At 39.9% G+C, this 14,160-nt stretch overlaps 1 protein-coding gene across 1 annotated transcript in view; it reads left to right on the forward strand.

The window, feature by feature from the left end:
• The window catches only part of HIBADH (3-hydroxyisobutyrate dehydrogenase), a 123,287-nt gene that overhangs the window by 27,100 nt on the left and 82,027 nt on the right, over positions 1-14,160 (forward strand). Inside the window, exon 4 of the mRNA XM_054020078.1 lies at positions 2,655-2,776. Within this exon, the coding sequence (XP_053876053.1) occupies positions 2,655-2,776 (122 nt within the window). The remainder of the gene's footprint in view (positions 1-2,654; positions 2,777-14,160) is intronic.

The raw sequence follows: 14,160 nt of genomic DNA on the forward strand, positions 1-14,160 counted from the left end.
TGGAATTTCCCTCCTGCTACCTTCTCAATTCCCTCACTCAATAAAGGAAAGCTAGAGACTAGCAGTAACTGCCAGATTATGTGTTGATTTTTTTGTATAATTTTTTGATAATAGGTTGGACTTTGACCATTTTTAAGGATTCTTCACTCTTGCCAAGAAAGCATTGATCCCAAGAGCTTAAGAACGGTCCTAGTCATACTCCAGAAGTTTCCATTTGCCAGAGGAGGTGTGGGTTTACATCAGTGGTTTTCAAACTTTGTGAGCTGAGCCCTCCCCGTTGAGTTACAATTTTTAGTTGTGTTTCCTCCGGGGGCTGCTGGCCAGGGCTCCTGCTGTCAGCCTGGTGTGTGTGTGGGGGGGCCCTACTAGTGCCCCACAAATGTTCCTCCATCTCCCTGTCTCCCCCCCCCCCACCAGAAGTGTGCCCCACAGTTTGAAAACCTCTGGTCTATATTCTGTCTGGTGGCACAGACTTCCATCAGTCCCCTATTTGAGGGCTTGTTCTGAACCTGGAGGAAGGTAACCCAATAGTATCTTCATAATTGGCTTTTGTTAGGCTGTATCCAAAGTAATCTCTCTAGTCTGTTTCTTCTGTTAAATAGGACAAGAACTCCATATGTTGGGTAATGTTTGAGTCTGGAGTTGTAGTATGGGCTAGAAGTCAAAAAATGTTTGTATCTGTATATCCAAGAGCAAAATTTAACCATTTATGTTAAACAACAAGATGTGTTTGTGTACTTGCAACAATGTTGCATTGATACAGAAGTAACACATTGAGACAGAAATAAAATTAAATGTATTTGTACTGTACTCTAAATAGAAATTGGATACAACATATCATCATAGAATGGGTTTTTATTGCCTAATAGATAGCTTTAAATTACCTTTTTTTAATTGGAAATATGTGCTGTGTGAGCTGAGTGTTATGGGTTGTTTGAGCAAGAATTGCGTGTGGGGTGGGGAGGAAGAAGGCAAAGAAGCAGTCTGAATTTGATTTTTGACCCAAATATGGATAGCTGCCATTTAAAGGTATATTTTGTGTGTAATATCTGCATTTTACTTCATGTATGTTTCAAAGGTGCAATATGAAAAATGAACTTTTCCATGCTACATACATATACCAGACCCCAGTAGGAAAAAACCGAACAACTCCACAACTTTTTTCCATGTTGCTTCACATTTCTCTTACCTATTTCAATCTGCTGGATTTACAACTTGTAATTATAGTTTTTATTTAGCGCAAGTTCGGGTGGTAAATAAAAGGAGGTTGCTACATTGAAAGAAATAGGTAATTCTCATCAGATACTTTTATATGAAAGAAATTGCTTATGGAAAAAAGATCCATTGTGTATGTAACTTTAAAAGTTTGAAGGGAATTGCATTTATATACCTGTATACAGTACTCTACTATTCATTGCATAAACATATTTTAAGTCTGCCACATATAGAACTATATATAATCTTGTTTGATAGAATTTGTACCTAAACAATGCAAGTCGTCTTGATCCTTTGTGTTATAGCAGGGTTTAGGCAGAACATCCTTTTTCTGTTCAGGTTCATAAGGGTTTTGTATATCTGTTAGTCCATTTTAAGTGACTGGTTTTGGATTATCAACCAAACCAAACATACAAACAAACAAACAAAAAACCCCAAATAAACCCATAACCCTGTATAATGAAGTTCAAGAGGAACAGGTATATATGTTGGTACCTTAGCAGGTCTCACTCACTGTAGGGTTATCATATTTTAATATGCTAAAAGGAGGACACTCCATGGGGCCGCAGCCCCACCCCAACTCCGCCCCTTCCCCAAAGTCCCCGCCCCAACTCCACCCCCTCCCCTGAACGCTCCGCCCCCTGCTTCCTGCCAATCAAATGTTTGCGGGAAGTCTGAAGCAGTCAGGCAGCAGGTAGGCTGGGGTGGTGGGGGGGCGCGAGGAGGCGCGGCCGAGTCCGGCCCCCCGGCCAAGAGGCTCTGGCCCCGGCGTCTCCAGCCCGACTCGGGCCCTGGGGCGCCGGCCCCGGTTCCGGCCAAGTGGCTCTGGCCCTAGTGACTCCAGCTCTGCTTGGGCCCTGGGGCCCTGGCCGAGCGGTGCCGGCCGGCAGCCGAGCACCCCCAACCCCGGTCCCAGCAGCTCCGGCCCGGCTCAGGCCCTGGTTCCGGACGAGCGGCTCCGCCCCGGCCCCGGCCCTGGGTGAGCGGTGCCAGTCAGCGGCCGAGCACCCCTAGCCCCGGTCCCAGCGGCTCGGGCCCCGGTTCCGGTCGAGCGGCTGTGGCCCGGCCCCGGCCCTGGCTGAGCGGCACCGGCCGGTGTCCGAGCACAGCCGGCCCCAGTGGCTCCGGCTCTGGCCCCAGCGGCTCCAGCCCAGACCCAAGCTCCACAACCCCTCCCTATTTTCCCGGACATATCCGGCTTTTTGGAATTTCCTCCCGGACAGGGATTTGACCAAAAAGCTGGACATGTCCGGGAAAATCAGGACGTATGGTAACCCTAACTCACTAGGATTTTAAGATTGTGTTCTGAAGAGTATCTGTGGCCACTTTCTTGCATGGAGTGCATTGGCTTTACTAGCCAGTGACAGCAGTCAGAGATGTCATCATGTGCAGTTTCTACTTAGCTACAAATATTTTATTTATTGATATTGTTTTTTTAGGAAAGTGAAGAAAGGTTCATTGTTAATAGACTCCAGTACTATTGACCCTGCCGTTTCAAAAGAAATAGCTAAAGCAGTTGAAAAAATGGGAGCTGTTTTCATGGATGCCCCTGTTTCTGGTGGTAAGTCTCTTTGCTAAATATATAATCCTGTATGTTGAACAAGACATTTCTTGCCCTTGCCCTTTTTTTTCTTTCTTGTTATTGCTATGAGCAACTCTTTGTGCCATAAACTGGCACAGTTGCTACCCCTTTTTGTTAATGTTTTTTCTTTTTCCCTCCTATCCTTTGTTTGTTCAGTTGTATAGATATATTTTTCTTGGTTTCGTTAATTTTTTTTTATTGCTCTTGGGCTGCTTGCCTACCTTAACACATGCACTGGCACACACAGTTGCTTCAGAGTGTGGTGTTTGGCCCTCTCTAAAGGCTGGGGCATGTTACTTGTTGTGCTCTCTTGGCTGAGAGGAGTGCTGCTGAAGCAGAGAGAGGTAGCTTGGGCTTGTAGGCTTCTGCCTGATCTTGCAGCCTGGTACATTTCAAGTGTTTCCACAGCCAGCAGCATTAGAGTCTCCTGAAGGAGTAGGGATGGAAGGCGGCTGGCCTTCAAGAAGCTGTCTGTGACGTTACCTAAAGCCTTAGCTGTACACTTTGCTGCAGTGGTTGTAGGCTGGATCTGAACTCACGGAGCCTTCTCTCAGCACTATGGTCCTTTCTTTTGCCCCAAGTTTCCTAGGACAGCACTATTAGTAAGCAAACTGTTTGCACACACCCCTTCTTAAAAAACAAAAACAACAAAACAAAAAAACCCCCAACTTCCTGTTTGGGAAATGTTAGCTTAAAGTTTAGGGCGTCAGTTAAATGATTTAAAAATAGAAAGGCAGGACAATTTTTTTTAAATGATTTTTCAAATGTTTTCAGTGTTTATGTAGAACATACTAACTGTATCCCATAATGGCTAACGGTGAGATGTAGCAAACTTTCTCTTGTCTCTGGTTTGGAAATGATTGGAATGTGTATATGTAATATTTGTATACTCTTGAAGTTGGAGGCTGATGCTCTAGACCTTAGTATTGCATGCGTCAGGAGACACTTTTTAAAATACACAAGTCTTTCCCATTTTCTTGGGTAAAATTAGATGTTAAAAAAAAAATCACACTAACGGATCATTATTAAAGCCTAATTCTTGTCTAAATTTTTTACAACCTGCAACATAGCAAAGGCGGTCTTGAAATTTAAAACAAAAAATACCAGACAGTTTTATTGAATATTTGGGACAATCATTCTTGGCCATCCAGAGTTTAATTGCAGTTCTACTCTAAAAATAACTGTGTAAATGGCATTGTGTGGTTTCATATTTATTATCTTTTACTGACTTCAGATAAAACTTTCTCAGTTTACAAGTAAAAAGATGTTCCTTTTCCCCCCCCCCCCCCACCTCTCCAAGCTGGCAGTCCTGCAAACTGGCTCTAGGAGCTGAAGTTCAAATTGGGTTCTTCTAGTTTGTGTATCATCATGATGATAGAGAGTCTGCAAGGGCAAATTCTGCTTCTACTCTGCGCAGCTTCATTCCCTTCAAGATCTAATTGAGGCTGAATTTGGCCATGCAATTGGAGTTTGGGGGACAACGTTTTTCTCTGCCTCTGTGAACAGAGGGTAGAAAAACTCAGAAGATATCAGCTGACAGGATGTGGAAGGAAGGGTTCTTACTCCACAGCCAAAATATCTGTTTCCCATTTGTAAAATTAGATAAATTGTTAGCCTGGGAATAGATATCCCCCTCTACCACATTTTTTCTTTTCTTTCTGTTTCTGCATCATCTTTTACTGAACATAGCAGTGGTTCTCAACCTATTTACCATTGTGGGCCGTATATGCAGCTCTCTATGTAATGTGGGTCGTATCCACACAATATATATATATATACTACCTGTCTGGCCCTGAGGATGTCACATGGGCTGCAGCTGTGTGCTGACTGGGCCACAAGCAGATTGAGAACCATTGAAACATAGTATGTTGTATTTATCTGTTTGGCAGCATTGAGACCTTTTATGTGGTTCCCTTTGTTACACCACTTCAGGTATAATTTCACAAATTGTTTGCCTGTTATGATTGGTTATCTTCTGAAAGTGTTCCCTGTTCTCTTTCTACCCAGAACTCATTGAGGTAATTTATTTTAAAACAGTCCATTCAAACTATTGTATTGGCTGCTTTTTTGTTGCTTGGGAATATAAAATGGAGATTTGGTTAAAGCAATAACAGACATAGTTGCCTTATCTGAATAAAAATTCTTTCACTTAGTTTGTAATGCCAATAAAATACAAAATATCATGAGCAACTTAGCATTTTGAGGGGAAGGGAAATCAATATTTAGCTTTCTAGTAGATAAAGATAACATTAACTGTACACTAAACCAAATGAAAATGGACAATTGCAGGGTATGTTCTGTGTTAAGTGCCGCATTAGAAGAATTAAAAAGATAAAGCATTCAGTAATAAAACATAACATCAAGCAGTAAGTCATAAAAGGAGGAATTACTGTATATCTTGATTGCATTATTTAATATTGGTCTAATGACCAACAGAAGTACAGTAATTCCCCTAGAAATATACAAGCCTTGTGTTGTTTTGAAATGCAGTGGTGTGGGGGTTGGAGATGGCAGGCAAGAGACATGAACAATCATCCGTGTACCTGTACATTTACAGGGCATTGTTGACAGATGGTTCCACTTGTGCCCAGAGTAATGCTGTTTCTAATGGAAGTTAATATTTGTCTGTTTTGTGAAAGCATATGTTTACATTCCAAATAATCTTTTGGAAATCGTTTGGGCTGTAGAGTTCATGGAGAAAGTGCTGGCCTCCAGTATATGAGATTGGTGGTTCCAAATGAAATGCAAACTGGAGGTCATATGTATTCAACATTAATTTGACAGTTTATTTGCATTTTTTACTCTCTTATAAGGCTTATTTCAGGACAGACCTAGAATTCCCTGGAGTAGTGACACCCTTTCTTGGTTGGTGTGAAACTGGCATGTTGTACACCAGTTATACGCAGATCTCAGTGGTTCAGGAGCCACATTGGCAATCAACATTACCCAAAAGAGCCACAGTACTGTGAATTCATTGTTTCATTTACTATAGTACTATATATTGTAGTTGATATAATAATAATAATTGGGCAGTCAGGGAGAGAGTGTGTGTGTGTGTATAATTGGAGAGAGAGAAAATGAAAATGAATTTATATGTATTATGTTCACAGCAGAATGACTGACCAAATATTATTTTATTTTCAACTACAAGTGGTTAATGCAGGGGTCTCAAACATGCGGCCCGCGGGGTTATGTCCTGTGGCCCACCAAGCTCCCTGTGACTCCCCCCCGCCCCCTGGAGTTATTTCCTGTGGGCTGCTTTCCTCCCCCTCCCCCCAGCGTGCCGCGTCCCCACTCCTCTGCCTACCTCCAGGCACTGTTTGGCAGTGTTTAGTACTTTCCAGGAGGGAGGGGGAGGAGCGGGGAGCCATGCGCTCAGGGGAGGAGGCGGAGAAGAGGCGGGGCCGGGGCGGGGATTTGGGGAAGGGGTTGGAGTGGGGCAGGGAGGGGGCAGAGTTGGAGTGGGGACTTTGGGGAAGGGGTTGGAATGAGGGCAGGGAAGGGGTAGGAAGAGGCGGGGGTAGGGGTGGGGCCTCATGGAAGGGGTGGAGGGGGGGGGGGCTTTTGTACCTTTATATGCAAAGGTGGCAGTGATGCGGCCCTCAGGCCAATGTACTAGTCCTCATGTGGCCCTCGTGGTTATTCCAGTTTGAGATCCCTGGGTTAATGACATAGTAAAGGCATCCTTATTGGTTAATAACTTAGAGTGGTTAATAATTAAATCACACAGTGTTCTAATATCATCATGTGCTGCAAAGAGCCACAGGAGACACATTAAAGAGCAAATTGCAGCTTGAGAGCCTCAGTCTGAGTATCACTGTTATACACACTTGTAGCCTAGATTCAGGACTTTCTAATTGGAAATTAATACACAAACCCGCTACAGTGTTGTATTAACTAACTTTGGAAAATACTTCATTCCCACTGTTGCATTCAGATTTAACTATTAATACTGTCTAGAGATGGCAATCACTTTACATTGGGGATTAGGATCGTTGGCAGGTCTATGTGAGAAAGTTTGTACCATCGTTGCCAGCACTATATTGATGTGAATGAAAACAGGACATGAGTTCATGAATATAAATATTCAATGCCAAATGAGGATACAATGAAAACCAATAAATGTCTATTACAATTAGACTAATAATAAATTGATCCTTTTTTTGGTTGGGCTCAGTTTTGGCTCAGCAAAGATTTTTGGTTTGGCAACTTTACAACAGCCTCCTATAAATACAAATTATCACACAAAGAAGCTTATTTATGTAGCATATTAAAATTAACTTTCTTTAAAATCAGTGGGGCTTTGCGCAGGGTAGGATATCTCATCATGAGTCAGGGTGTCAAAATCTATTCCTTAACAACAGGGATAAAATCCTGACCCCATTGGCTTCAGTGGAGGCAAGATATAGCCTTGGGGTGTAATACTGATTTAACTCTAAGTAGATATTGTTCTACAGTAAGCCACAGATAAACTCTTCTCCCATTGCATCATATATAAAGGAAAGTATTCAATGTATATCCGAAACAACAGAACAGAATCAAAATAGTTTGTTTTATGAAGTTACAGGATTCTGATTTTACTGTTCATAGAACATTTTAGTCTTGCAGCTCACAGGAATACTTCTTTAATATATTGAATTTAGTATGTTTGCATATTATATATTTTATGCTGTGTCTAAAACTACAGCTGATATGTTCATGTAACATTTTTTATAATTTTAAAAGCAATGTATGTTTCATTATCAGTGTTATGAACCTTTTTTGACATACAAGAATATAATTATTTTAAAGACTAGTGAAAAAATCCAGGATAAGATATCCATCAGCCGTTCTACTCAAAATACTTGGTATTGCAGTCTCTTAAAGGTGGTATATAAAAACAAAATCGGTGAGCTTGTGTGGTTTTTAACTTCCCAGAGCTGTAGGCAAGACTGTCTCCAGGAATGTCTGAAATATTGTCAGTCTGACTATGAGATTTGAATGGGTTTTCCTTCACCACGTACTGCAGCCATGACATTTTTATGTCTCTTGTGAGAATCTGTGGAAGATGGTGGTCTGATGCTGACTAAAAAGGGCTGTGAAGTATAGAACAATTCTCATGCTAACTTGGTGATTAAGAAGGGGCAAACCATCCATATATTGGAACAGCTCATTTTGCATCTCCAGGCTGAAAATGGTCACAAAAGGGCAGAGTTCCTTTTTCCACAACCATCCCAAAACTGATGTAGTGGATTTCCCTTTTCTTTGCCTTCCACCAGCTTCTACTAACCATTAAACAATTTAAGGTGCTCTTACTGCAGCACCTGAAATCTGAACTTTTTGACTTCATAATGCTTTTGCCAAATAGAAGAAGTTAATATTTATAGTGGATGGCATGATCATAGTATCCAAGGCAGCAGATCAGCATGGTCAAATCCTATATCAGGTGATGGAAACATACTAGCCATAATGTCAGCTGTAGTAAAGATCCAGTATGTATTTTTCCCAAGTGAAGCAAAGCTGACTGCACCATTGCAGTAACTGCTAAATTATGTGCTGTATCAGTGGATGCCAGAACAAAGAGCCTTTTGTTGCAGTGAAGTTAGCACTACCCGAAGCAGCTCTGCCTCAGTATAGCTGACCAGTTCAGTAGTTGTGCAAGCTGATGCCTTCATAAATGGCTTAGGGATATGCTTAATACAAGCAAACTGGCCAGCAGAGTGTACCTTAAGAGGACTCAAAGCAGAACAAAATTATGCACAAGTTAAAAGAAAGCTGAGTACATGCAATGAGAAAGGTTCAGCAATATGTTTTTGACAACACTCCTGGTTGTCTTTTGTTTCGTTAGACAAACTTCCAGAGATGTGAGGATTTTTGTTTTCTAAAAACTAATTATTTTTGAGTGCCTATGCCCTATTTCTGATGCCACTGTGTACATATGGTCCTTTAAACTCCATAATTTTTGGATTTGTCATCTCTGCTATGAGAGAGACAGTTCTCTTTGTTCTAGCATGTGGAGCGGGGAGGCACTTCAGTTGTCTCCTCAGAGGGTGTGTGTGTGTGTGTGTGTATTTGTTTCTGTTTGGAGTAGAAACTAATTATTAGGATCTTTGGAACAATACCCAGAAGAAGGAACGTCTTCAAAACTATTTTTTTTTCCAGTCATGATCTATAACCCTTTTACTCACTGGCAAGCCTATTGTAAGTGGAAGAAGATGCTCCTCTGCCCACTTCCACTTCTTGCACTACTGATATTTTTGGGGTTATGCCTTGTTTTATAACTCTCATGGACATGCTCCAGCCCTCTTCACAAACCTTGCCCCTTGTACAGCTGGCAACAGTATAATCTGTACTGCTCCTGACATCGGGAAGAGCTTTCCCATCTCTCTGTCTCCTTCCTCTGCTCTCCCCTTTCCATTTCATGTCTTGTCCACTATTTTCTTCCTTGACTGTACTGCTTGTTTTTCTCTCTTCCTGTTTGTGTTATAGCTGAATTCTTTAATATAGTCTACGAACAATGTTTTTTTGCACTGCTGCTTTTTGTTGTTCAGACTACAGTATAAATCATTTTATGTGACTGTTTATATTAAAGATGGTATGCAAAATGTTGTGATATTATTCTGAAAGCCAAATGAGCTATTGATAATCAAAGAGGTAAGTGGTAATATAAAGGGGATTTACAGGTGAATTGGGAGTGGAGCAGGCAGGCGTGAAGGAGGAAGAAATATTAGAATGAAAGTTGGGCCACTAAAATTGAAGATTATAAATTATTTTAAAAGTTTCTGAATTACTGACTATTTATTTCTAAAGTCTTTAACAAGAAGTAGGAAGTAAGGAGGTGCAATCTGGACGACCAGAAAGTATTGAAAATCTTGGAAATCTAGCTATTTATAAAATGCAAGTTATTGAACACATGAAAATTTATAAACTTCCAGTATAAATATCAACAGGCTTGAACAATATGCTGCAAAAGAATTTGGATAACAAATTTACTCGACTTTTGTTTTCTGGTTTTACATATTATGGAGAACTGGAGAGGTATTAGAAGATTGGGAATGGGTAAATAAAGTCTGTATCAATATGTTAAAAAAGAAGTGGGGTGGGGAGAAAAATGGGGATGGAGGGATTGATTTATTTAAGTTGAACATATAATGTGGCTATAATAGGAACTTTGTTTTTTGGCCAAGAAGTCACAGGTGTTCAGAGGAAAGTATTAATCTTCATATATTTGAAGGTGTAAATGACAAGGAGAGAAGGGAATCATTGAGGTGGTCCAGTGGAATAGAACTAGCTATAATGGGCTAGAAATATTATCATTATTTTTTTAAAGGAAAAATGTAGGCTGAATACACCAGGAAAAACTTCTTAAAAATGTTCTTAATAGATTATGGAATGCTTTTCAAAGGAGGGATGGGAGGTAGAAGCCAATCCTCTTGATATGCTTAAAAATAGACTGGGCAAAGCACTAGAAAGTATTCTGTAGGGAAAAATATTTAACTGGCAAGAGGATGGGTTACATGATCTAATAGATCTTTTCCTATTTTCTACAATTCTATTGTGTTTTCACAAATAGTGTTCAAAAACAGTTAAAGGAAAACTGTCCAGATGGAAGTTAATGATCCCCATGGCACCCTTTGAAAAGAGTAGGGGATAACCCTGGAATTATGCTCAACGTTCATTTCTTTTCTCAATAAAACTGGTTCTAATATGTGAGCTGTTACTAAATTTCTAATGGCTGCTCTGTTTGTCTACAGTCGCTTCAATGCCAGTATCTAACTCACCCCTTAGTGAAGTGCTTTGTGATACACAAAGTGAGAAAAAGGCTACAGAAATTCAAACTCTAGTTTATCATAATCCCAAGGGAAAACCTTATTTCTTTTAAATTTATTTTGGTGATTGGCCTTTTATAAGTGCTTTAACTTTTAAGGGGATGCAGGTGGTATAGGCTGGTGCCTCTGGAATGCAAAGGCTGCTGTGAAGCTATATACAACTGTTCATTCTTTTTTATATTTAAATGTTATGGGGAATTTTTTTTAATGAAGCCTCTTGTTTAAAGAAAAGTATACTAGATTTTTGTGTTTCATCTAGCATACAATAATAATGTAGTCAGAATCTTTTTCTCAACTAAAAGCAATTGCTGTAACTGACTGAGAGCACCCATTGGATGTTTTCAAAGATGCCTCAAAACAGACTTTAAATTAACAGGTGCACTTTCATATGTATAACCACTTGTTCAACAAGACAATCTGCATTAACATCTTAAATTGCATTTGCAAACTTTGACCCTGATTCAGGAAGGTACTTAAGCACATGTCTGCTTTTAGGTACACGAGTAGTCCCATTGACATCCATGAGACTATTGTACCTCAGTGTCTTGCTTCCTAAATACTCCAATCCTGTTAGCTGCTCTGCAGTGGGGTGGACTCCTGTGCCTGTGTGCAGCCCCACTGAAATCTTCTGCTATTTTAAAAAATAAAATAAAATGGAAGGTGCAGGGGTCCACCAACACAGAATATCTTGCAGAGTAGGGGCTTTGAAGCTCACTTCTGAAGATGTCACTTATTGATCTTTTAAATGGATTTAGTCAAGATCAATAGGTCTGAAACTGAACCTACTGTTGGGTCCCATCTGAATGATGTTTGCATTAGGATTTTCTTTCCATTTATTCTTAAAACTATGAAGCTGGTTGGGCAAGAAAGGAGATTTGAAAACACAGCTGATTCCAAGTGACTGTGCAAGAAGCCAATTTGTTTGTTGAGACTACTAGCCCTATAATGGAGGACGCCTCTCTGTTTTTACTTTTCTCTTTTTAAGCAGGGCTGATAAAAAGGGAAAATGTTCTAACAGAAGCAATCCCTCTTTATTTAAAAAAAAAGAAGAAAAATAAATTGTGAAAGTAGTACAGTTTGTAGCAGTATCTACATTAATCGTGTCAGTTTTTCATTGATTCAGCATCTTGGGTCATTCTCCTTGAAAGGATTGATCTTGGATTACTTGAAACTATGTGGAAGCTCTGGATTAACTTGATTGATTGGAAGAGGAACAAATTTAGATAGAAGTACCACTACTTTGCATTAAATGTGAGTGCATAACCAAATGAAACTGCATAGCCTTGTACTGCTCATGAGATGTGACTATAAGACATATGCCAAGGTTGGCACAGTCTGACAAGTAATATTTGGTCTGGTGGAGAGGAAGCACAGAGAATAAGGAAGATTCATTTAACTCCATTCCTGGGTTAAAAGAGGATTATTGTGGTAACTAAGATTCCTCCATGCCAAGTATAATATAAAACTGAAATGAAAGCAAAATGGTTTGCTGCGTTAGAAGTTTGACCTGAGATCTTAACTCTTAAAATTGGGGAGAAAAAAAAACTTTGCATTTTTTACATTGCTTCGTTAATCCTTGTAGTTCACTTAGCTTGGACACTGAGTGTGGGATTTTATAAAGCACACCCAGCATTGGCTTAACTCTGCTCCTAAGACGAATAAAAGTGAATTTTACTATTGGCTTCAGTGGAGCAGAGTTAGGCCAACCTTGAGTGCTTTTGAAAACCATGCCCTAAAACTAGTTTGTTTGGCTTCAAGTTTCTGTTTCAGGTTCTCAGCACAGTGCAGTTGTGTTTGGCTTTTCAGTACTCCAGGGGAATGTTAAAATAAAAATATCTCCACTGAAATGAAAAAAAAAGTGTGAAAACATTGTATAAAGTTTTATTAAACCCTTTAGGTGTTTTAAAAAAAAACTGACATAAATTATTTGAGGATGGCCCTTTAAGTTGAGTAGAATGTCGGCAAACTTTTCTTTCTTTTTCTGTTAATGTTTAGCTGCAATATTCTTGCCAATGAGATATCTGATGTTTAGTTTTGTGGTTTTTTTGTTTAAAAAGATATGGCTTGCTGGATTCTGTACTTTGTTGTAAGACCCTGGTTATTGGGTAACCCACACAATATGATGATTTGAGTGTTGTCAAAGATAACATGCATTCTTGCTGTCATGTTGTTTTCAGTTTCTGTATACTTCCTCTGCTTCATGAAAAGCCACAGTTGTTGGGTATGTCTGGTCACAACAACTATGTTTGCAAACCCACAGATATTGAAGAAGCCTTCTTTTGACTTTATCTTGTTCTGGCAATATTTTTGGATTGTGAGTGTATATGACGTAAATAGTTGGCAAGGTTGCACCTATGACCTATTTTTTATTTTTTTAAAATTAATTGCATATCAGGACTGAACATGTAATTTGAAGCTTGGATTAATCTGGATGCTTGAAGGGTTAGCTGAGTTAATTCATAAGCTTTACTGGTTTCTGAAGACTTGCACTGAATAACTCAGTTATTTGCCTACTGTTACTAAAATTGCCAATAGTCAAAAACACAAGTGATGATTTTGGAGACAACTGAGTGAAATACATTTGGAGTTTCTAAACAAGGCATTTGAGATGGAATATTCTGGAAAAAATGTAGACTTTTTTCCAGAAGGAGGAAAAAGTATTATTTTTCATACTTGCAACCGGTAAACCTTGTCAGATTAATATTTCAAATATTTCACAACAAACAGAACAAAAGCACCACCATCACCATAAAACCATCATCTGGCTAGACAACATGCATAAGAAATTTTGAGTAGAAACCAGCTTTTCGTGGAATTTAGATGGGGGCGAGGAGGGGGGCAGGAATTCAGAAGCAAGCTAGTAATGGTTAAGCTATTTACAATCGTAAGTGTGTCATGCTCCCTAGCAAAGGCATTTCTTGGCAGATACGGTCACTTTTGTGATGACACACTATTTATTACATCTTCACTAAAAGATATACACACACCTCAAGTTAAGCAGAGTTCTGGCTACTGGAGAGAACCAAACTTTTAGTAAAAATTAGATAGTCTTTCTGTATCTCTAACGAATGAGGCATTCAAGAAAAAACACAATTATCACAGTAGACTCTTGCTAACTTGCACTGGTGACTGGGAGACTTAAATTAACACGCAACAAAGTAAAGGCTGAGGATTTTGTATCTTAAAATGTACACTGTTTATTTAAGATCAGATTGAGCTTTGAACTGTACCTTGAATATGGGATGGTGTGTTGCTTCAAGACCCCAGGAAAAAATCGTGACTCAGTGAAAACTTCCTCTTCCCAGAAGCAAGAGGACAGCATGGGAGGAGTAATTTGTGTCCCTTCCTCTTCAGAGTGCAGTTTCTCCTGCCTCTCTTGTGCTTCCCATGTGGCTGGCATGTAGAGAAGCAGTGGCATGGCTCCACCTTCTCCCTGTCTTCTTGCTTGAGTGGGTATTGGGTGTGCAGTACCTGCCACTCCCTCATCCCAGCTGCATTTTTGGGTATGTTTACACTGCAGCTGGGACAGTGTTTCCCAGCTTGAGTAGACAGTCA

The sequence above is a fragment of the Malaclemys terrapin genome, chromosome 2, assembly GCF_027887155.1.
Source record: "Malaclemys terrapin pileata isolate rMalTer1 chromosome 2, rMalTer1.hap1, whole genome shotgun sequence".
NCBI classification, from domain to species: Eukaryota; Metazoa; Chordata; order Testudines; family Emydidae; genus Malaclemys; species Malaclemys terrapin.